Raw genomic sequence first — 21,319 nt, 5'->3', positions numbered from 1 at the left:
GAAGCAAATGAAACACTGAATCTTGAGGAGCTGAGAAAAGTGTGTTATGAAATTGCAATTCCGGTAACAAGTTGCATATCTCAGGGTACAAATTTTGTGATGGTTAACAAATTAATCCGTTGCAAAGTATATTCATAGCAAATTATGTGACATTAATAAACAAAATAAAAGCATAAAGGGCACAATATATTGCATATTGATCCCTCACTCTCGACCTACAATTTTAATGTCAACATGAACCATTTTTCTGTTTGAAATGCAAATTTAACAAAAAGAGTTGGACCCGTCACGCCCTTTTCATGAACTTTTTGTTTTGTTTCTTAAAGGGTTTGAACCCCTTTATTTTTTTCTCTAATCCAAAAAATTCATTCATTCTTTAAATACAAGTATATACATGAACGTGACATAAGTTTTTTCTAGAAAACTATTTAAATGGATCAACTGAAAATAATAGTATACAGAAAAAGCTATATATTTATATGTATTTTTAGTTGATTTATGTAAATATAAACTAAGAATGTGGTCTTTACGAGAATGCCCCAATAGGCCAATACTAAACGAATGTGGTATTTTATTATTTATATTGTGTAACCAAAAGATCTTAATTACATTAACTTTGGATGTAGTTACAAAGCATCTGCATTATGCCTAATGGGAGTATATATAATTGTATAATATTTAGTTTTCTTAGGAAATTAAGGAAGTAAGAAAGGAAAAAAAAAAAGAGAGAGAGAAGAATCTTGCAAGTCTTGTACAAAGCAAGGAATCAGTAACTTTCTTAAAAACTGGTTCATCAATTTCTGCTTAAATTTTTTAATAAATAAATTTTAGGTATTGAATTTTGATTTCAGTAATGGCAATCCACCAATGTAGGAGGGGATGACAAGACAAGAGACTTTTGTTCTTCTCTCTGTTTCTTCTGTTGTGTTTGTTCATGTTCTTGTTCGTGTTCTTGCTTTGAAGCAAAGCTTAATCCGTTGACCCGATTCTCATCTTCCGGGGCAGGTAGATTCAGATCTAAATCTAACGACACAACCGCGCTCCTTGCTCTCTTAACCGGAGCCTGAACCGGACCATCCGACATCTGATCAAACGACATAGGCGACAATGACAAAGCCGTGTTTGCAGTAGCCTGAGTGGCTGCAACCGCTACTGTGGCGGTAGAGGCGGCTGCTGCGGCCACCACTGCACCTCTATGGCGTCTCATGTGACCACCTAATGCTTGCCCGGATGTGAATTCGGCTCCACATATCCCACATTCATGGACCTTATTATTACTAGCTTTACCGTATGCCACAAGCGATCTATGGTTACTATTGTTGTTAGGAGTTGTGGTGATAACGTTGTTGAGATGGAGAGAAACGGCGTCATCGTAGATAGATTTCTTGTGGTCATGGTTGGAGTGAAGACCCGTGGCGGCTTTAGGCTTCTTGTGGCTGGCTCTATGGCCGCCAAGAGCTTGGAAAGACGGAAAAGTCCGGTCACATGTTTTGCACTGGTAAACATAGTAACCAGCTTTGCCTCCACCACCATTCGTTGTGGTCCCATTAGATGAAGGTGTCTCTAGAAACCTCCTGCTGCTAGATCTATACGCGTTGTTGTTATTACCGGATTCCTGGTAACTTATCATAAGCTGTCTTGTTTGTTGTTGCGGGTGCGGTTGCGGTTGGTGGTGGGGAAGAGAGTGGCCTTGGGCGAGAAGGATCAAACAATTAGCCATATCTTGATCTTCCTCGTCAGCCGTGGCCTTTAATGTGGCATTTTTGTTGGAAGATGAAGAGGCAGAAGATGAAGATGTAACATCATTGATCAAAGTATTGTTATCATTCTTGTTGTTATTGTTGTTGATCTCATCATTGAGACTCTTCTCCTTGGAAATAAGACTAGTGGACTCTTCTTCAGCATCCGGTTCATGCGAAGACAAAGGAGGGATGATAGAGAAAGGGATTGGGGACTGCGGACGTTGCCGCTTAGTCCGTTTCCCTTTAAGGATCAATGATTGCTCCCTAGCGGCTGATACAGCCTCCGCAGCTGCTTCCATTGGCTATATAGAGAGATCAGGAAGAAAGGGAGGTACTATTGAAATTGATCAATTGGAAAAGATGATATAGAGAGAATTGAAATTGAAGATGGAGATGATCAGCTTTAAGGATTACATATATATAAATATGTATTTGTGTGTTAAGAGAGATGTGTGTGGATTGAAAAGATGCATACATAAATAGAGAGTGATTTAGGGAGAGGAGTCAAAGAGAGACACCACATTCTCAAGTGTGTGGAATATGTTGGACTTGTCTTTTTGCAGCCTCTAAAATTTTAGTACTTCTGTTATTGTCTCTATTACAATCTTCCCAACTTGGCAAACTCATCACAATACACAAGAGCTAGAGAGAGGAGAGAGAGAGAGAGACAAAAACATAACAAAAAATGTGTAAATTTAGACAATTACTTGAGTGATGTGTATTTTGTCTCTTCATTATCCCTTTAATTTACTCTGTATAACAACTTATTTTTGGATTGGTTCTGTTGAAAGAACTACATGTTTTAAAAAATATATTAATAACTACATGTGGTAAACTATAGATTCAAATTGTTTTTAATAATCCGGATCTAACCTCTAGCTCGATATTTTCTGTACTTATTGACATTAAATTTGACATTATTGTGAATGGAAAATAAAGATTGAAGTCTAACTAGACACGCTATTTTTATGCTTGAAAATATTTCAGTAAATTACGAAAATTAGTTGTAATCCTCTATGTTACCATCTTTGAGAAAATATCAAAAGATAAGAAAGAAAAAAATGGTAGAAGAGATTACTTTGGGTGAACGAATGCGTAAAATAATGATAGTGCAAGCCTGGCTCTCACGGAATCTACGGCTCTCTCTTCGTCGTCTCTCTCTACCATTACTCCACTCCATCTCTTTTCTTTTTATTTTATTTTAATAATTAGTATCGTCTTGGCATATTTCTAATACGTATACGTACTCATCTCTACGTACATACATGTTGGTGTAATTAATAAATACACTATTCGAATTAATTTTTGAAATTGATACCAGAAAAAAAAAAACTTTAAGTCCAACTAATTTGTCGTAAGAGTAAGACGACGACTTATTCCCTAGCTCTAGACTTAAGACAATAATTTTGGTAATGCTAAATAATGACCAAGTCCTCATCTCTTAGATTGAAAATTAATAAAAAATATAGTAGAATTCCGTAATGACCACACATATCTTGTATAAAACAAGGAAAAAAAAAAGTAAAAGAAAGAAAGAGTTGATCGGATCGGAAATCGATCGATCTATGAACTTCAACCAACGTAGTAACATCAATGACTTATTTATGGACTGTAACTGAATAAAATACTAAACGACGTATCACGTATGCATGTCTAAATTAATTTAACTTTGTTAGTTATATATGTTAGAACGGATGAGTGCAAGTAAGGTGATAATGCTTGTAGTCTTGTAGATTGATGATTTTTACATTTTCAAGAAACATGCACATTCGCATCGCACGTATTACCAACTAGTATACTATAGACTATAGTTTGTCCAAAAAACCTGTAAACTGAAAGTCTGCTTTTTCTTATAAGATACAGTTTCAAAATATAATAATATAATTAACACATGTTGGCGTGTGTATGTATTATGAAGTATATGCCGATTTGTTCATGGTTGCATGATGTGAAGAGCACCCACTTCACGTAAAGAATATATTACTAAGTAACAACGAATCAGCAAGTGCAGCTCATCGTATCTCCAAAACTTTTCATATTATCAATCAATATATTAAAAGTGGACAATCTGGTAACCGAGACAAAATATAATGATTTCGGGAATGGAAATGGACCAATAGCTTTAGATGAAACTGCATTTTAAAAAATAAAATATAAAATACGTTTAGTTACATCTACAGATTAATTTACTTTAACGTAGTATCTAGGATGAATGTGAGTACTTTATATACTCAAATTAAGTATACATTTTAGTCAATTTCATTAGTATATTTGGTTGATAAGTGGCCTTCTGAGTTCTGACATGTTCACACACACATAGACATATATGCATAAAACAAATCCATTATCATTTTCTTATAGATGAAATGAGGGTTATTTTTAGCTGAGTTAATTTTATATAAAGTCTACTCTTTATTGTTGGATGTAGCTAATAATTAGCATAAAAATGATAGTGACTAATTATTGCTTACTCCTAATGATTAGGGAATAGTCGACTGGATAACATGGACTGCATATACTCCCTCCGTTTCAAAATATAAGTCGTTTTAGGTAAAAACACGCCGATTAAGAAGATCTACTTTTAAAAAGTTCAACCTATCATAAAAGAGACTGCATAATATAAATGATCATAAAATATTAAAATAATATATAATATGCATCGAAACTCGAAAACGACTTATATTGTGAAACAAAACATTTAGTCCAAAACGCCTTATATTATGAAACGGAGGGAGTATATACGTATAGACATTAATTAGTACATGCTTTCAGTATTATATACATAAGTAAGTATTGGAAAAAGAATTAATCAAACAAAACTTAAGTTTCCATTTGTTTCCTTTTCTATCATTCATTGGAAAAAATCACAACGCCGCCTAGCGTGGTTTATCATCTTAAAAATAAATTGATTAATAGTTGAAGTCGTTTATCAGATAACATATAAGGTGACGATGTCAGAACTAATCAATCGAAATCTATAAGAAAAAGTTGAGTGTTCTTATTGTCGGATAACACTTTTGGAAACAATTTGTTTGCGAGTGCATGTAAACTAGCATTTTTACTGATTTTGTTATAAAGAAAACTTTCCTAGATCCTGACATTGATAAGTGTTCATTGTCAAATGTCGCTGAATGAAAAAAAAAAAAAAAAAAAAAAAAAAAAAAATGTCGCTGAATGTATAGATATACCTAGGATGTTTAGAGGGTGTTTCATATTATTTATTTGAACATTGTTTTATTTTATTTTACAACCTAAACAGAAGCCCACACGATTAGCGAAAACATTTTCTCTAAAATTTGAAAATACAAAATATTATTAATAATTGGGTATCCACTTGATAAATCTCTGATTATGAAAGTATACAACTCCGTTGCCAAAGAATAGTATATCTAGATAAATCAAAGAAGTAGTACAAAAGCGGTGTCAAGAGATGATAATGGGAGAGTTAAGGAGAACAAGTCGGTTAGTATATAAAGTTCCGTTTAGAAGAGAAAGAAAGCTTTTAATTATTGAGTGAGTGGTTCTTGATCTCGTGTCTGCTTTCATCGTAGCACGTTTCTTAGTTATATATAAAAATCAAAAGAGAAAGTTCTTAATATAAAAGAGAATGTAAAAGTAAACAGATAAAAGTGAGTATCCCACACTTTTCTAGCTACCAGTTATGAGTAGAAGAAAAATGCTTTGATGAAGAATAAGCCTTTCCTTGTCTCTACTGCTTGAGGTTTTCTTTTGGGTCAAATTATTTGAAAAAATGGACACAGACATTATCATTTTTCTTAAAAAAACCCTATGTTATGAGGGTTGGAACTGAATACACATTCTTGTGTAATTCGATGGATTTGGGTTGATATATTAAGAAGAGTTTTCAGGTGGCTAGATCATAATTTATGTGTTTTCAAGTGAAAATCAATAGATAATGAGTAACACATTCGTTTGGGAAGTCTGTCAGTTGGGCCTTGGCCCAATTAGTTTACCTGGTAGCCAGAAATGCAGGCGACTTGACTACCCTCTGGCACTTAGTCGGAATGCATTCCAAACTCGGGATAGACAGAGTGGTAGCCCGTAAGGACCTAACAGTTAACACGGTGGACCAAATCCACTATGTAGCACTTCGGTGCGTTCCTACCGGAACCGACCGGATAGCCGATAGGGTTTATCAAAAAAAAAAAAAGATAATGAGTAACCGGCTTTTGAGAGTTTTATGTATCATGTAAACTTTTTTATGATATAATATTAATATCATTGATTTGCAGTGAAAGAAAAAGAGTAATTGACTCATGTATATCCTATGTATTAAGTATTTTCTAATTTCCGATGTGAGGTCCTGACAAGCTCAACATCCCTAGCAAAACTAAATATACACTGAGTATCTCGTATAGAATAGTTTTTGTTTTTCGTCGACATCTTAGATTAGTTATTAGCTAAAAATAATAAATTTGTGTAGCAACGCAAACCATGTCCTCTTCCATAAGATAAGACATCTATGATAGAGAGAAAGGCTTAAGGGAAACTCAAGCACAGCATGTTACTAGCTAGTTACTAGGCAACTAGGCAAAAGACAAGTCTTGATGGCAATGATAATCAATGATGATGATATGAAATGAAGCAAGCAGATTATATCAATACCGCGGTATGTTTTGTTTCAAGCAAAGCTATTGAGAAATAATCACTGAAAGGGTTCTTCTTACTAGATAAAACAGTTCGTTTGAACGCTTGTGCTAGCCATACCCGCGAGACCATTAAAGGCACAAACAATAATCAAGTATAGCTCACTTTCCCGCAATGATGGCATTTATAATCCAATATCACGAGGAGAACCTAGAAGATCACATTTAAAAGAATGAATACTAAGGTGTTGTTCGTTTTTGCTTTTGGATGCAACGTTAAAATGAAAATGTTGTTCATTTGACAAATCTACCATTTGTGTTCGGATAAAAATGATCGTGTCTAAAATATCAATGTATATAAGTATTATTATATTGACTATATGTTTACGAAAAAGCAAAGAATGAAAAACTAATGACTATTTATTCTTGTTTACTTAATTCAAAAATTAAAATTAGATTTAAGTAGTAATCTATCATTTAAAATAATGATTAACAGAGACGTACATCATTTCTAAAATATAGAGGTAGATCTGATTCTTACATCTTCCCTCGAATCAAAAAGAATATATAACAACAAAATTAGTAGGAGTTATATTACCATATTATACATAATTAGATGGGGAATCATGATTATCAATGAAACCCAAATCTAAACGTGACCATCCCAATTATACCTGAAATGGTAATTCTCCTCACCGTTCACATTTTGATAGATGCCATTTTCCCTGACCGACCATCTAACCCAATTGTCGCGATGAGGCAACTGCTTACTTTCGTAGGCAACGATCGCCACATGATTCTCCCAGTCCTTACCTTTCCATAGATGACACCAATAAAGCGTTTTTCCAAATATATGATCAGTGAAAGAATAACTGTACGCCGCACCGGGGCGTCTCACGTGGTCACCGAGATTGCTGTCTCCGGATTTGCAATGCACTTGTAAATAGTGTCCGTGGTGCAGGTTGTTATAGATAAACACCGATCCTCCTATCACATGTTCGGTGTATAAGCATACAACAATCAGAAATATTGTCACACCTAACTTCATCTTTTCTTTTCTTTTACGTTTTTTTTGAAGTAATGGGTATTTTGAAGGAGTTTATATATGTTTTGAATTTTTGAGTAAATGTTGTTTAAAAGGCTGCCCGTAAAAATCTGTCTTTTATTTTTTCTATTTTATTTGTGTATAACATTTACCTGAAAATAAAAACAAGTCCTACACTGATTGGCATTTTACCATTAAATAAAACAATGATTCTTGGATATTTTAAGGAGATGTGTATATTAAATTATACTATAACAAATAACAATATAGTACAGAGATTTAATTAGCGGTTCTGCCACAAAAATAAAAACTTGTTGTTAACGGTGTTCTATATTATTATTTTTTTCATCTTAAAAGAAGAAGAAAAACAAACCCTAGTATTTCATGGATTATATAAGTAGTTAATCCAGATGATTTGAAGATTAACTTTGTGTGATATATCATATATCTCGACGTGGACTGTTAAGATTACCGTTGGGAATTGATATTATCTCTCATAGATCTGATATCTACATATATTGTTTGTAGGATTTGATGGATAAACAAATTATACGTTATGTATTTTTTTTCCTTCCTGATAAATACAACACAGATTTCGATATATAAATTCGTTTTATCTATATCTACATGGACATAAATACTTGATTTGATGAACTCCGCTCAATTTCTAATTCTAATGATGATGTAAGATTATTAATTCAAAGTCATAAGTTTTTGTTTAATCCGATATATATTCCTTCGATCTAATCTATTAATGCTGAACGAACCTCTCATACTAAGTTTGGGTAACTCGAACCGCATACCAAAACCCTATTCTTGAATGTAGAAACTCAAGTAATATATAAAATTAATCTAGGAAAATAAAAGAGGTTCATGTTCATTAATTAGGACTCTTAAGAAAGTAAACTCTCCAAGTTGACATGGGAGATCTCGAGTGTTTCAAACACTACTAAAAAACAAATTCCAATATTCATAAATAAAATAAATTTATTAAACGAAAACTAGATAAAATAAAACAAAAATAAAGAAGAGGCTAACAAGCTTAGAAAGATAAAACTCGATCCCAGTGAGGAAGATCTTGATAAGGTTAATGGAACATCCCAACCATACGCGAATGCAGGCTGAAGGAGATAAACCGATAGGTAGATTCCGTCTTCTCTAGCTTCTCACACGTTTCCATCGTTAACAACAAAAACTTGATGATGCTTAAAATTAGGTCCTTGCCATAGATGACACCAAAAAAAGTCGTAATCATGTTCTTTGTAAAGTAAATGGTAGGATCCTGAGGGATGCACCCTATGGTATCCCATATCTTGGTCAGTGGATTTGCAATGGACTATAAGATCGTTTTTGTCACTCAGTTTATTTCTGATCCACACGGATTCTGTGTAGGAGTCGGATAAGGCTGTGTTACTCATCATGGTAAGGCCAAAGACAAAAACAAAAAGGAGAAACGGTACACGATTCATCGATATATACCGTAACGTTGTATTGAATTTTTGCAGTGAATTCTCTGATTTTTAAAACGAAGATCAAGAAACCGTGGGGAGGGTAATGGATAGAGAGAGGAAAATATGCGGAAGCAGAAAATTTTTCTCTGATATAGAATGTTAGAAGGTTTCATAGTCTTTAAGTAATTATAACAATTACTAACAAGCATGACTTTATCGATTGCAATTTTTAATACGTAGTAATTTAAAAATACGTGGCAGAATTATAAATGGTTAATATCTTATGAGAAGTTGATCAAGTTTGCAAGGGGTATTGAATCTAAGATTATCCGATAAATCTCTCAACTAAACCGAAGTAATTGATGTTAAAACTAAATTCTAAGAGTGGTTAAAATGAAAATTTTTATCCTATTTTCAAACAAGCGCATAAAAAATCGATCCGGAACTATATTAAGAAAAATGATAGATTAATTTGATTATTAAAAAAACATAATTTGAACCTAAACTAAAATTATACAAACTGATTCAGAAGACATATATGAAAGCAGCAGTGGGGCGATCATAATTAGGGAATTGTGTAACACGCGTGACCGAAGACGTGAACGTTCAATTCGTCGCCGGAGGATTCCAAATAAGTAATACAAAATAATTTATGTATCAAAAATAAAAAAACATTACAGTGTATATTCTTTAGATATGTATATTATATATCTAAACTAAAAAAAAATAGTGGATAAATTGCAATGACAGATACTCCAAATTGATATTCTGTTAATTTAGGTCACGTATGGATCAAGCAACCGGATCCCACAGAAACGCAACACATTCGTCGCATTAATATCTCAAAGTCAATCCGGGTTAAAGACGGTTATTCTTTTCTAATTAATGTATGACTTTTAGCGAGAATATGACTCTCCCTTAATACGATTTTCTTTCCGTCGTTTGTTATTTGTTTTATTCAACAACAACAATCCTACCATTCTCAATAGTTTTTTTTTTGGTAGGAACCATTCTCAATAGTTAAGCCTTCACACAAAATATCCCTTTTTTGCAACATTTTTAATTTCGTTTTAAAATTTTAATAGACATTGAAAAAGTGAGATGAGATTTTTTAACTTAAATTTCAATGTTTAAGCGTTTAACCGTTAGACAAAAAAATGAAGAACTAAAACCAGTAAAATAGTGTGCATTAATAAAAGTTTAAAACCATTTCAATTACTTTGGGAATCCATCTTGAGTTGTTGACAACTGGCCCAACATTTACTTAGGGAGGATACGGAGCAATTATTACTGTTTACATTTGCTTTGAGAAATCCATGATCTATAAATATGCTAATCTTATTAATTCTTACTTGGAACCCTCTCAAGTATTATTAGCTTTTAAAAAAACCATTTGACTCAAAATGGTTAATAATATTTTCTTCTATCTCTTTGTTATTATTTTCTTGTATTTTGGTTCTAGTGAAGCTATTAGTCTTAAGTGCCACCAAAACACCATAACTTTTCAGAACAACCTCTTTGCAAGTCGGGGTATTCTTAAAGTTCATTGCAAATCTAAAAACGACGATTTAGGCGAACATTTTGTAAATTATGAAGGTCCAACATATAATTTTAGTTTCCATGATAATATCATCTTCAATACAGAATTTGATTGTGATTTGTGGAAGGGGGATCATATGGAGTATCATCAATCTTTTGTGGCATATACATCCATTTTTCTTATTAATTGTGGTGAGTTACACACATGGGATGCTAGAGATAATGCAATTTACTACTCAAAAGATGGTAAGCCAGAAGAGCTCAAGTTCCAATGGATTAAAAATTAAAGTTGATCAGCTCTTATTCCAATTCCATCTTATATGAGCTAATTAAGTTGCCTTTTTATTTTTATTGTTAGAATATACACCAAAGGCAACAAAATAATTTTCTTGTATATGGTTTCGATTTATGAATCTTATATATTAGAAGAGTACAGTTTGAAAAAAAAAATCAGTAATTTATGTTGCGTTTTTTTTTCGTAAGACAAACTGTAAATCTTGGTCGATGAGATCAAATGGAAAATTTAGATATGACTCATAAACCGAAATCGATCATAAGAAAACATAGATAAGATCCATTATTCTGTTGTCAATTCTAACACACAAAAATGCAACATAATTAGTGCATAAGATGAAATGAGAATTTAGCTTTACGAACATCAACCTTTAATCCAACTATACATGAGTTGCTCCGGCTTATCATTTTTTGCCAAGTAAATAGCATCATCTCTTATATCCCATGTGTACAACGCGCCACATCTATAAATGGGATCTCCTTCATATGCTGTAAAATTCCTATGATACTCCAGCCTAGCTCCCTTCCACAAATTACATTTGAATATCGTCGTGAGAACGAGGTGATCATGAAAACTAAAATTGTATGTAGGATCTTGAAATTTCACAAAATGTTCGCCCAAATCGTCGTTTCTGGATTTGCAATGGACTTTTAGAGTACTATGACTTACAAAAAGGTTGTTTCGAAAAACTACAGTGTTTTTATGACATTTATCTTCATTCGACCCAAAACACAAGACTAATATAAAAAACAGAAAGCTAAATACAAGATTCATTCTTTTTGAATCAATCTGATAGATTATATTTGGGGAGGATCACAAAATACTTATTTATTATCTTTGTGTATGTCTCTGGAGATTTTTATAGGCTTCATATGTTTGTCAAAGTTTTTCTCATCCTTAACAATTATTGCCAGATTATGAATCACTTTGGTTTGATGTTTGAACTCCATTTGGCGGACATATATAGAATTCATTGGTGCCTCTTAGTCTTACCCTCTGGAAACAAACTTTCAGTAAATTTTCTTAAATATTCTTTGATTTTTTCTTTGTTGTCATAAAATGGGTTAAATTTTTAATGAATAGAGTATTTCACTAGTTTTAATTCTTCTTATTTTATTAAAATAAACAAATTTACATAACTTTTTTTTTTGAAAAAACTCATCTTCACATTTACATTAATTTCTAATTATTTCAAGTTTTAATAAATTAAACTGAGTTAAGTCAACTTTTTTTTTTAAAGTTTTTATATAAATACATATGAACAAGAAAAATGAATCTTTTCACTCAGAAATATCTTATAGTATAATACTAAATCAAGATGAAAATTTTGATCATGTTGGTATCAAAAAGAAATTTTTTTTTTTGATGATATGCATATTTCATCGGAATTTACTTGGATAAAGCTGAAAATGAAATGTTTCACTAAAGAACATGTAAAGAGGAAGAGGGTGAAAGATCAAAAGACCGAGTTAGAAGAAATGTTAAATTAAAGACTTGACCATGGTTCTGGCATTTTGATTCGATCCATCAACAATTGTTTGATTAATCAATCTTGGTTGCAATTTGTTTAGATGGGTTCCTTTGTACAATAAGGGAAACACATACGAATGCAGATTCATACATGATACATTATATTCAATGGATTCATACTTTTGTTACATATTTGTGTCTATTAATTAAGCACCAAAATCGAAAGAAAGCTTGAGCTTCATAAACATAAATTAGCATTACGGAAAAGAAAAAAAAACATTAGTTTGTCGTCCAACGTTGATCGAGCTTTTCTGGACCAGCATTTGCGGATAAATAAATCCCATCACGTTTGGCAATATATACACGTAACTCACCACATCGAGGAATTGGAGCACTTCCTCTGTATGCTCTAAAGTATTGAAAAGACTTCCCTTGTTGCACTAAGCAATGCCATGTTGTTCTTTCAAATGCAGCCTCACGGAAATTTATACGAACTGGCATACTTTTGAATTTCACTGTGCCGGTGACTCGATTTTTACTGTTGGATTCGCAATTGACTTTGAGAAGAGTACCAGGACCGAGTGCGTTTCGAAATATTATTGTGCAATCTTCGCAAGCTTCATTTAATCCAAAAGACAAAGCAATGATTAACAAAAAAGCTATGAGGCGATTCATTTTTTTTTTTTAAATCTAAAATGTACTTCGGAGTAATATGAATTTAAAGAACATGAAGGTGTAGTTATTTATAGTTTTTTTTTTTTGTTTATTTATGTAATAGAAGTTTTAAAGGCCATGCAAAAATTAGAACACAAACGTGCACCAATTAAACAAACGTGCACCAAAAATAGAAGTTTTTGACATTTGGCACTTTTAATATTTGATATGTGTCATTTTTTCTCTTAATTATTTGCAATGTATTTACATTAATATACCACAATTATTTTCTCTATTTCTTAAATAAATAAATAAATAAATAAATATTTCTCCCTTACATTTATTTTCGGATATTTTATAGTTTCCATTTTATTTAAAATTTTCTCCATACTTTTAACATTAATATAATGTGGAGAATAAAATTCATATATGAAACCAAAAGTTGTTTTTCTCTTAATTATTAGTAGTATTTTTAATTATTTACATGAATTTATCACAATTAATTTCTCTACTTGTAATAATTAAAATAAATTAATAAATATTTTCTCAAATCTTTAATTTTTTCCTATTCTCCATACTTTTTAATACCAAAACTATGTGTAAAGAAAATTATGCAAAAATGAAAATGGCAAAAAAAAGAGGTAAAGCCCTCCAAATTTAGAGAAAAAACATTATAGGATTTGTTAACCATTTCATTTATCTCCAATGTGTGTGTATTTTTTTTATTGCTTACAAAGTATATTTCATTCATTTGCTTTAAAAAAATATTACACAATAACCCACGCGCGTAGCCTGGACGGTTATCTAGATTAAGTAGTTAACTAATAGCAATATGAATTCGTTTATCGTCTCAAATCTTATTCATTTAGAGCATACGAAGACAACAGACTAAATTAATAAAAGAACCCCTCAAAAACAATATTCGTTTATCATCAATTACAGAATTATTACAAGCATGTTAAACACTATGAAAGCTGTTGGAATTTGTTATTGAGAAAACGAGAAATGTAGAATTTGGCTTCAAGTTACAAAGGCTGACCACTGATCCACCTTTGGAACATGATATAAGTCTCCTCTGGTTTATACTCTGGTGTGTGTCCACCTCCCTATAATCAAACCCACAAATCAATTAAGAAATATAATGTGAAAACTGCAATCAAAACGTTGAGTGGAAATGAAACTAGAGGAAAAGACTTGCTTTGATGGTAGCAAATGTCATCTTATTGGCATAAGTCCTCGTGTATCTGCCACAAAGAGAGCGAGTCTAATGAGCTCATATATACAACAATAGAATGAGTTAACAAGAGAGCCCCATCAAAACAAAAGAAACGGTAATACCCAGTGATTTGATCGCCTATCATCCAAGGTCTCCAGTCATCAATGAGAGAATAATTAAGAGACCTAATCCAAGCTTGAGTTCCAAGGTAAGGTACTTCCATGTCGTGATCCCCACTGTTCACCCAAATAACCTCACAAAATTCACAAAAAGTCTTTGAATCTTGAAGCACGTCTTCAAAAGCTAGAGGTTAAACTCTCACCTGAAGATGAGAGAAGGATAGCCATCGATGCTGTTATTCATATGGTACGGTACACTGCTTTTAATGTCATGATTGTAAGGTATCTCCCGATAACAACGTACCCATTCCCCTATACTCCCCTGCAATTATAGATTCTCCTAAAGAGTTTAACACTTCGTTACCAAATATCTGAAATTGACTTGTTTTATTGTATTGACCTTATTGACATGAAGAGCTCTTTGCACACTCTCATCATTGGCCCAGTAGGTAGTTAACAAATACCGATACATCTGCAAACACAACCTTGTACAATACCTTTTTTTTTTCTCAATGGTTTAAAAGAGTGCAAGATGTATACTTACATAGCAATCAGGAGATGTTTCTACACACTCTGGCGTTATTATAAGTGCTTTGTTTATTCTATTAATGCACTACAAATAACACAAAAGTCTGAATTAGTGATTACTAGGTAGACAGAAGAGAACATCAACTAGTATTTCCATGAGTGTGTGTGTACCTTCTGATATTCACCAACGAGTTTCAAGCATTTTGTGTTACGTGGATCAACATTTTCATATTTTCCTTTGCAGATTCTCTTCATTGACTGCAAGAAAAGAAGATTTTTGAATTGCTTGTTATCTACTTTCATTGTGGGTACAAGAGGTAAAAGCATGTCATGTTACATACCTCGTAGAGTTCATCAGAGATCAGTGCCATTCCATGAGCATATGGAATGCGATAACTATTATCAACTTCATTTTCTGTTGATGGGTTTCCGAGGATATAGCCCTGCTTTTTTGTCAGTGTAGCAAGGACGAAATCTATCAATTTTTAATGCTCGATAAGGTATAATATAAGAAGCAACAAACGCCGATGAACCTGAATATTTATTGGAGGTTTGCAGCATACATAGTTTCCTGCACCATCATGTTTATACTGTTATAAAGAGAAATATTTGATAAAGAAACGAGACTCAAAGAAAAGGGCTTGGAGATTGATATGCAAAAATAAAATCATACCTTTTGAGATTTCTTGAACGAGTGCCGGAATGACCATACCGCAATAAGAATCCCCACCGACATAGAAAGGGTTGGAGGAAAACTCTTGATGCTTGCCTAGCCACTGCATATCAACCAAAATAAACTCCTAAATATCTCTGCACAAAGAGTAAATGTTTTCAAGAGACAATTAAGTTAGTCTTTCACCTTGTGAAGAAACTCATGGATCCTCTTGGCTTCTCCTGAATCACTTGGTTTATTAACAAGTTGAGTTCTTGAGTAAGAGAAGCCAGTTCCAACAGGCTGATCCAAATATATTATACTCGAAACCTAAGATAAAAATGATACACAGCTTAAAAGATCTGAGCATAGACCATCATGTGAAAACAAACACGGCCTTGTGCTACCTTAGTCCACGAATATGTAGTAGCGACCAAGGAAGGAAGAGTTCCATTGTAAACCTCAAGCTTCACAGTCACAGGCCCTGATTCAAACATGTAGAGTTGAGCACGTGAGGATCAAGCTAAAAGGTGACAATTTGAACTATAATTAGTCTGAGAAGAACTCAAGTCGGTTAAAAGCATGGACCACAAATTGGAACAGCTGTTTTTGCTCTTCGTCCTTTTGTGATATCAAGGCTTAAAGGTGTGTTTGTCTTATCTCAAAACGCAGGAAAGGTGGCATCTTTGGCGGTATGGAGACACGAGATTCAATGTTGTCTACTCTATTAAGTAAAAAAAACAGAGTGCACATTGTTTAAGGTTTAGTGTAAGGTTTGAGAAAGACTCAATCTTTTAAGCTCCAAACCTAACAAAACAAGTCACAGAAAACGAAGCAGAGAGACACAACATAACATGATAACTATGAGTTAAAAAGAAGTGATGTGTTAGATATTACCATTCTCGTAAAGAAGACCAGAGATAGAAGAGCAACCAGGTCCTCCACTTAACCAGAGAAGAAGAGGATCTTCTTGTGGACTCCTCTCAGACTTGATAAAGTAGTAAAACAACTGCACTTCCTCTTCCTTACCAACACCAATATACCTTTTCATTCACAAAGAACCATATTCATGCATACTTTAGATTATCTCGAAACTCAGAACAACGGATCAAACAATCACAGAAAGAGAGGAAAACAAACCCGGTTTCGAGCTCAAAGGGAAGAGGGCCATCAAAACCAGGAAGAGACTTGACGATAGAGGAAGAAACAGTACGCTGACTCAAGAAGATAAGGAGAATAAGAAGAAGCAGAACAGAGGAAACGTAGTCGTGAGCCATTCGTTTTATCTGATAAATCAATTCCTCAAAAGTACAATTATTGAACCTTTATAGCTCTATAGAAAGAAAAAAACAACAAAAGAACAAAAAAAAACCTTAGAATTATCTTTAAAAGACAGGCGGTAGATTGCGTACCGTGATTCACTTGTGTCCTTTTCACTCCCAATCTCTGAACTTTGGTTTCGTTGTCAAAACTGTCAGATTTTTTGTTTTACCACCGCTCGAGTTTAATTACCCATAATATAATTAGAGAGCTTGTTTTTACTAGTTTATTTACTGTAATCAAAAAATGAAGAAAAATATTTTTTTACCCCTGAACTGATGAGATTCCGAAAGATTTTACTTAGCAGAGTAAAAATCTTACACAGAGAGGTTCTCCATCAAACCGAATTAAACCTTCCAATCCGCTTAGTGCTTGTACAGTAGCAAGACCACTCGCTAGCTCTATCTAAAAGAAGAGAACACAACTACGAATATACATTGTGATTACAGCATCAAGAAATAGCTCATTGAACAAAAGTGAAGTCGCAGAATCTCAAACAAAAGAGGCTGACCAGAGGATATTCGATCTTAGCGAGACTCAGAAGCCCCCTCGCATCTTCTCCTTAAGTGAGGGTTCCTTGTACGATTTGATTTTTTCAGCAGCTTGCCTTGAAGGTCTTCCAACAGTTGTTTTTCTCATCTCCTCTGATTCATCGCATGTTGGTTTGTTCTTTGATTCTCTTTTAAGCTCCATTGAAACCGATGATGATACATGACTAGACTCCTCAATAATGTCATCATGCAAAGGCGGATCTGCGGATTCTTTGATGGCTCTCGGAGTTTCAATGTTTGCAGATTGTCTTCTTGAAGAGACTCTGTCAAGTATACCAGTTTAGATAAACACTCTTAAAACTTTAGTTCAGCGGAATATAGAGAATTAATCTATCACTGCAAACCTGCTTTTCCCGATTGTCTCTTTCATGTCATGTGGTTCTACTGCTTTGTGTTTAGACCTGATAGACTGTTCACTTGCACAGCATCTAAAATGACATCCATAAAGAAAAAAGAGGAAGTAGCATAAATGTACTTGGTTTATGAATAAGTTATCAATCAAGAGGAATGGAAAAGGAAAGAACATGTGAAGCTTCTAAAACCTGGCATTTGCAGCAATCGTTTGATCATTATGTGGACCATTCAAGTTTTCAGTCACGCACAGCTCTTGGAAATTAAACCTCGCAGACTGTCTTCTCAAAGATACCCTGCGGAAAATACAATCGCATTAGATAACAGTCTTAACTCTTTAATTCTGCAGAATACAGAAAATTTATCTATCACTACAAAACCTGCTTTTCCCGGTTATCTGTTTTGAGTCATGTGGTTCTACTGCTTCGGGTTTAGACCCGGTAGACAGTTCACGCACAGAGCATCTGAAATGACATCCATAAAGAAAGAAAAAGAAAACACCGCAAATGGCATAAGTGTACTTCGTTCAGGGATATGTTAGTGGAAAAGGAAATAACATGTGCTGCTTCTACAAACCCGGCCTTTGCAGCAATCTCTTGATCATCATGTAAACCATTCAAGTTCTGAATAACGCCCAGCTCTTGGATATTGAACATCCCAGACCTGCGAAAAATAAAACCGCATGTTTAGCAACCTTCATAAAGGTACACTACTTATAGACACTGCCTAACGCTTATTGTAGACCTCTTCCTCCTGGTTGTCTCTATTGACTCATGGAGGCTTTCAGATGGCTCAGGTTCTTGAGATTTTAACCGGGCAGAACGCCTTCTCAAAGGGAACCTGCTTGAAACAGAGAGAGTGCAAAAGTCATTTCCACAAGTCTACACAGGCTTTGAGTGTCAGCCCTAAATTTGAAACTGGAAAAAGGGCAGTTAAAAAACCTTGACTCGTATGGGTTTTCAGATGGCTCAGGTTCTTGAGATTTTACCCAGTCAGGATGCTTTTTCAAAGAAACCCTGCTTAAAACAGAGAAAAAGTGCATACTCACAAGTCAGTTCCACTAGTCTTCACCCGCTTTGAATGTTATTCCTAATTTTGAAACTGGAAAATAGGCAGTTAACAAACCTTGCATCCTCCTTATTTTCTCTGGTGTCAACCACTTTTTGCAAGTTTACCGTTTGGCCAGTGGCTCGAGTTTTAAAACTGGCAGACTGCCTTCCTGCACAATACCTGCAGCAAAAACAACACAAGAGAAAAAATAAAAGCCCAAATAAGATAGTGAAATACAAATATATAACTAACTCATCTAATCGCGTTGAATAAATGAACCTCTTGCTTTGGGCATTGTCGAGGAAAACCTCCTTTTTATCAGCAGCATAGTCACCATCTGAGACCAATTTCTTGTTGTCAATGTTGTCTTCTGTCGGACATGTCTCTGCCAGTCTATCAATAATATCTAATACTTCGGAATTGGTAGGATTCTTCCTTCCAGAAACTCTCCTATAAAGAAAAGCAAGAAATCCAGGATAACCTAGTTTTTACAAGACTATAGATGAAACATCAAGCAGATTGAGCAAGAGAGAGACCGGACCTTTTATTGTTGGCTTTCTCATTTATTTGCAATGAGTTAACGTTAGAGCTCTCTGAAGCTGAAAATGAAACAAATAGTCACTAAAGGTAAGCATGCTAAGAGATTCCTAGAATCCACAATGATAATAAGCTGAAAAGTTTTCATTTTATGCCTGAATGTTGTTTTATCTTACCATTCTCATGATCTGCGTCATTTGGCTGAAAGGTTCTGCAAGCCCCACCACAAGCATTTGCATGAGCCTGAAGGTCACGACAATGCAGAAGAAACATAAGAACAATGGAGCAGTAGGGTCATAATGTCTGATTCCAGAGGTCACAAAAGCCAATTCTCATAAGTACCTTTACTTTTGTTGCATGATGTGTACATGGAAGGGTTTGCTCCTGGAAAGAAAAGATGACAATTTTCTAGGTGATTTAACTTTCTAGTTTGTAATCATGGTCAACGAAAATTACATACAAATCGATAGCATACCTTAAGCAGTAATTTCCTGGCCATGACTAACCCATTCTTGCAACCAAGTTCGTGCTGAAGTACCTTCAGCTGAAATGCACCGAAATTTCAGCTGAGGAACTTATAATTAATGATCAAGCAAGCCTGTGTTTGAGCAAGTTAAGTTCCAGAAAAAGCATACTTGGTCTTTGCTTGTATTGGACTCCTGCCAGGAAAGAAGAATAGAAAATTGCTTTGAAATCACACTGTAACCAGAGAATTTCCAATTGAACCATACAAAGATGAGACGTACCGCCAAGATACGAGCGTTTGCCTGGGCAAGTAGCAAATTTTGTTCTTGAACCTTCTGAAAGTCAATCCTAAGTTTCTTCAGCTCACTTTTGATTCCACTGTGTCACAAAACAACAATAAGTATTAGCAACAAATAAATGTACACGCAAAACTCATAAGTTTTCATATTTTCGAACAAAAATTACTCTCTCTCAGTGACGACTTTCATCAGTCTCATGTTTTCCTGCAAAAATAAGTTGATAAAGAGCCTGAATAAGCACAATCAAAGAAAAGGAAACAAATTCATTTCTCTATATCCAACTGAAGAATGTCATAAACAAATTCAAGAACTCAGTGCCTTTTGAAGATTTTCAGCGTTTTCTTTGGAAGAGACTAATATAGCTTGTTTCTGCTGCTTCGCTCCCTGATTCATTAGATTCTTCTGATTCTGCAAATTAGTAATATCCCCCAATTTTCGTCTTTGTGCACTGTTCATCGGAGGTTCCAGAACCATTTTCTCTCCTTTAGCTTTGTTAATAGGCACACCTACAGATTTAATACAAATCTAATCGTAAAGCTAGCATTCTCGTGTAATTCGAGCACAAACTAGAGAAACCCCTAAAATCGACAAAGAACAACACTCCGCCCAGAAATTTCAAGTAAATGAGATTGAAACAACCGAATGCGAAGAGAAAACTAACAATTGGCGAAGATCTAAAACGGATTAGGTCACAGAGACTCAATTTAGCATCTAAATCGGAACAAAACCGTCTAGTATTCCGATTGAAGGAATCTACAGAGATGTGAGCTCTCTATTTCAAATTAAAACACAGAACTAGGAAGGCGAACAGATTGCGAAGAGAGATTTCGTAAGCAAGACTAAATTCGAACCTTCACCGGCATGATCACCGACATTTAGAACCGTCGCGCGAACCATCGTGAAACCCTAATCAGCTCGTCGCGTCGCTCAATCGGAATCGGAGTTTGAATCCCGGAGGGAAAAAAAAGTGAGTGAGAGTGACTTCACTATATACGACTATCGAGAGTAAAAGGACAGTCAAAAAAGTTTTTTACAATACTCCATCATAAACTTTTTTTTTTTTTTTTTTGTCAAATATACTCCATCATAAACAAATTTATTTATTTATTTATTTATTTATTTATTTTTTTTATACTCCATATAATTTAAATTTAAAAAAATTTAAGTGCGGCGAAAAAAAAATAAAAATAAAAAAATAAAATTAAGTGCATGTGAAGCAATAAATTTTACTGAAATGATCACATATATCACAAACACCATAAGGCTTCATGAAAATAACTAGAATGGAAAATGTATTTATCAATTGACTATGTGATCATCATTTTAAATATATAAAAAAGAAAAATCATATGTCATCAACTATATAGAAGGAAATTAAATCCACAAATATAAATAAAATAGATGGTTATGATATCAAGCGATCATGAA

At 33.9% G+C, this 21,319-nt stretch overlaps 5 protein-coding genes across 7 annotated transcripts; all 5 read right to left on the bottom strand.

Moving 5' to 3' along the window:
- Window positions 1-564: 564 nt before the first annotated feature.
- Window positions 565-4,026, bottom strand: LOC9318740 (zinc finger protein ZAT5). Its single transcript, XM_021030500.1, has one exon. The coding sequence runs from the start codon at window positions 2,039-2,041 to the stop codon at window positions 848-850; it is 1,194 nt and encodes a 397-aa protein (XP_020886159.1). The 5' UTR covers window positions 2,042-4,026; the 3' UTR covers window positions 565-847.
- A 2,761-nt stretch (window positions 4,027-6,787) lies between these two features.
- On the bottom strand, window positions 6,788-7,564 carry LOC9318739 (S-protein homolog 21). Its single transcript, XM_021032989.1, has one exon. The coding sequence runs from the start codon at window positions 7,395-7,397 to the stop codon at window positions 6,999-7,001; it is 399 nt and encodes a 132-aa protein (XP_020888648.1). The 5' UTR covers window positions 7,398-7,564; the 3' UTR covers window positions 6,788-6,998.
- A 4,723-nt stretch (window positions 7,565-12,287) lies between these two features.
- LOC9318736 (S-protein homolog 15) lies at window positions 12,288-13,081 on the bottom strand. Its single transcript, XM_002882624.2, has one exon. The coding sequence runs from the start codon at window positions 12,822-12,824 to the stop codon at window positions 12,429-12,431; it is 396 nt and encodes a 131-aa protein (XP_002882670.1). The 5' UTR covers window positions 12,825-13,081; the 3' UTR covers window positions 12,288-12,428.
- A 559-nt stretch (window positions 13,082-13,640) lies between these two features.
- On the bottom strand, window positions 13,641-16,604 carry LOC9318735 (serine carboxypeptidase-like 7). Of its 2 annotated transcripts, none has more exons than XM_021031718.1 (14): window positions 16,459-16,604; window positions 16,216-16,361; window positions 15,726-15,802; window positions 15,526-15,648; window positions 15,340-15,442; window positions 15,200-15,237; window positions 15,008-15,112; window positions 14,838-14,924; window positions 14,683-14,751; window positions 14,539-14,610; window positions 14,342-14,460; window positions 14,142-14,255; window positions 14,002-14,047; window positions 13,641-13,909 (listed from the first exon to the last, which is right to left on the bottom strand). In XM_021031718.1, exons 1-14 carry the CDS (start codon window positions 16,593-16,595, stop codon window positions 13,829-13,831), a joined length of 1,317 nt encoding a protein of 438 aa, XP_020887377.1. In that variant the 5' UTR covers window positions 16,596-16,604; the 3' UTR covers window positions 13,641-13,828. The 2 variants fall into 2 exon arrangements, with proteins under 2 accessions (XP_020887377.1, XP_020887378.1); XM_021031719.1 differs by having other exon boundaries at window positions 15,008-15,109.
- Window positions 16,605-16,917: 313 nt separating this feature from the next.
- Window positions 16,918-20,856, bottom strand: LOC9318734 (SHUGOSHIN 1). Of its 2 annotated transcripts, none has more exons than XM_021031716.1 (18): window positions 20,743-20,856; window positions 20,210-20,397; window positions 20,058-20,095; window positions 19,874-19,970; window positions 19,763-19,786; window positions 19,603-19,671; window positions 19,470-19,511; window positions 19,304-19,370; window positions 19,132-19,189; window positions 18,870-19,040; window positions 18,666-18,770; window positions 18,482-18,556; window positions 18,285-18,383; window positions 18,117-18,203; window positions 17,921-18,004; window positions 17,732-17,836; window positions 17,534-17,617; window positions 16,918-17,452 (listed from the first exon to the last, which is right to left on the bottom strand). In XM_021031716.1, exons 1-18 carry the CDS (start codon window positions 20,786-20,788, stop codon window positions 17,176-17,178), a joined length of 1,716 nt encoding a protein of 571 aa, XP_020887375.1. In that variant the 5' UTR covers window positions 20,789-20,856; the 3' UTR covers window positions 16,918-17,175. The 2 variants fall into 2 exon arrangements, with proteins under 2 accessions (XP_020887375.1, XP_020887376.1); XM_021031717.1 differs by having other exon boundaries at window positions 16,969-17,452; window positions 18,285-18,380.
- Between the last annotated feature and the right edge of the window lie 463 nt (window positions 20,857-21,319).

The sequence above is a fragment of the Arabidopsis lyrata genome (genome assembly GCF_000004255.2).
Source record: "Arabidopsis lyrata subsp. lyrata unplaced genomic scaffold ARALYscaffold_3, whole genome shotgun sequence".
Classification (NCBI taxonomy): Eukaryota; Viridiplantae; Streptophyta; class Magnoliopsida; order Brassicales; family Brassicaceae; genus Arabidopsis; species Arabidopsis lyrata.
Note: the sequence above shows the minus strand (reverse complement) of the source record. Positions and strands in the feature narration are given on the sequence as shown.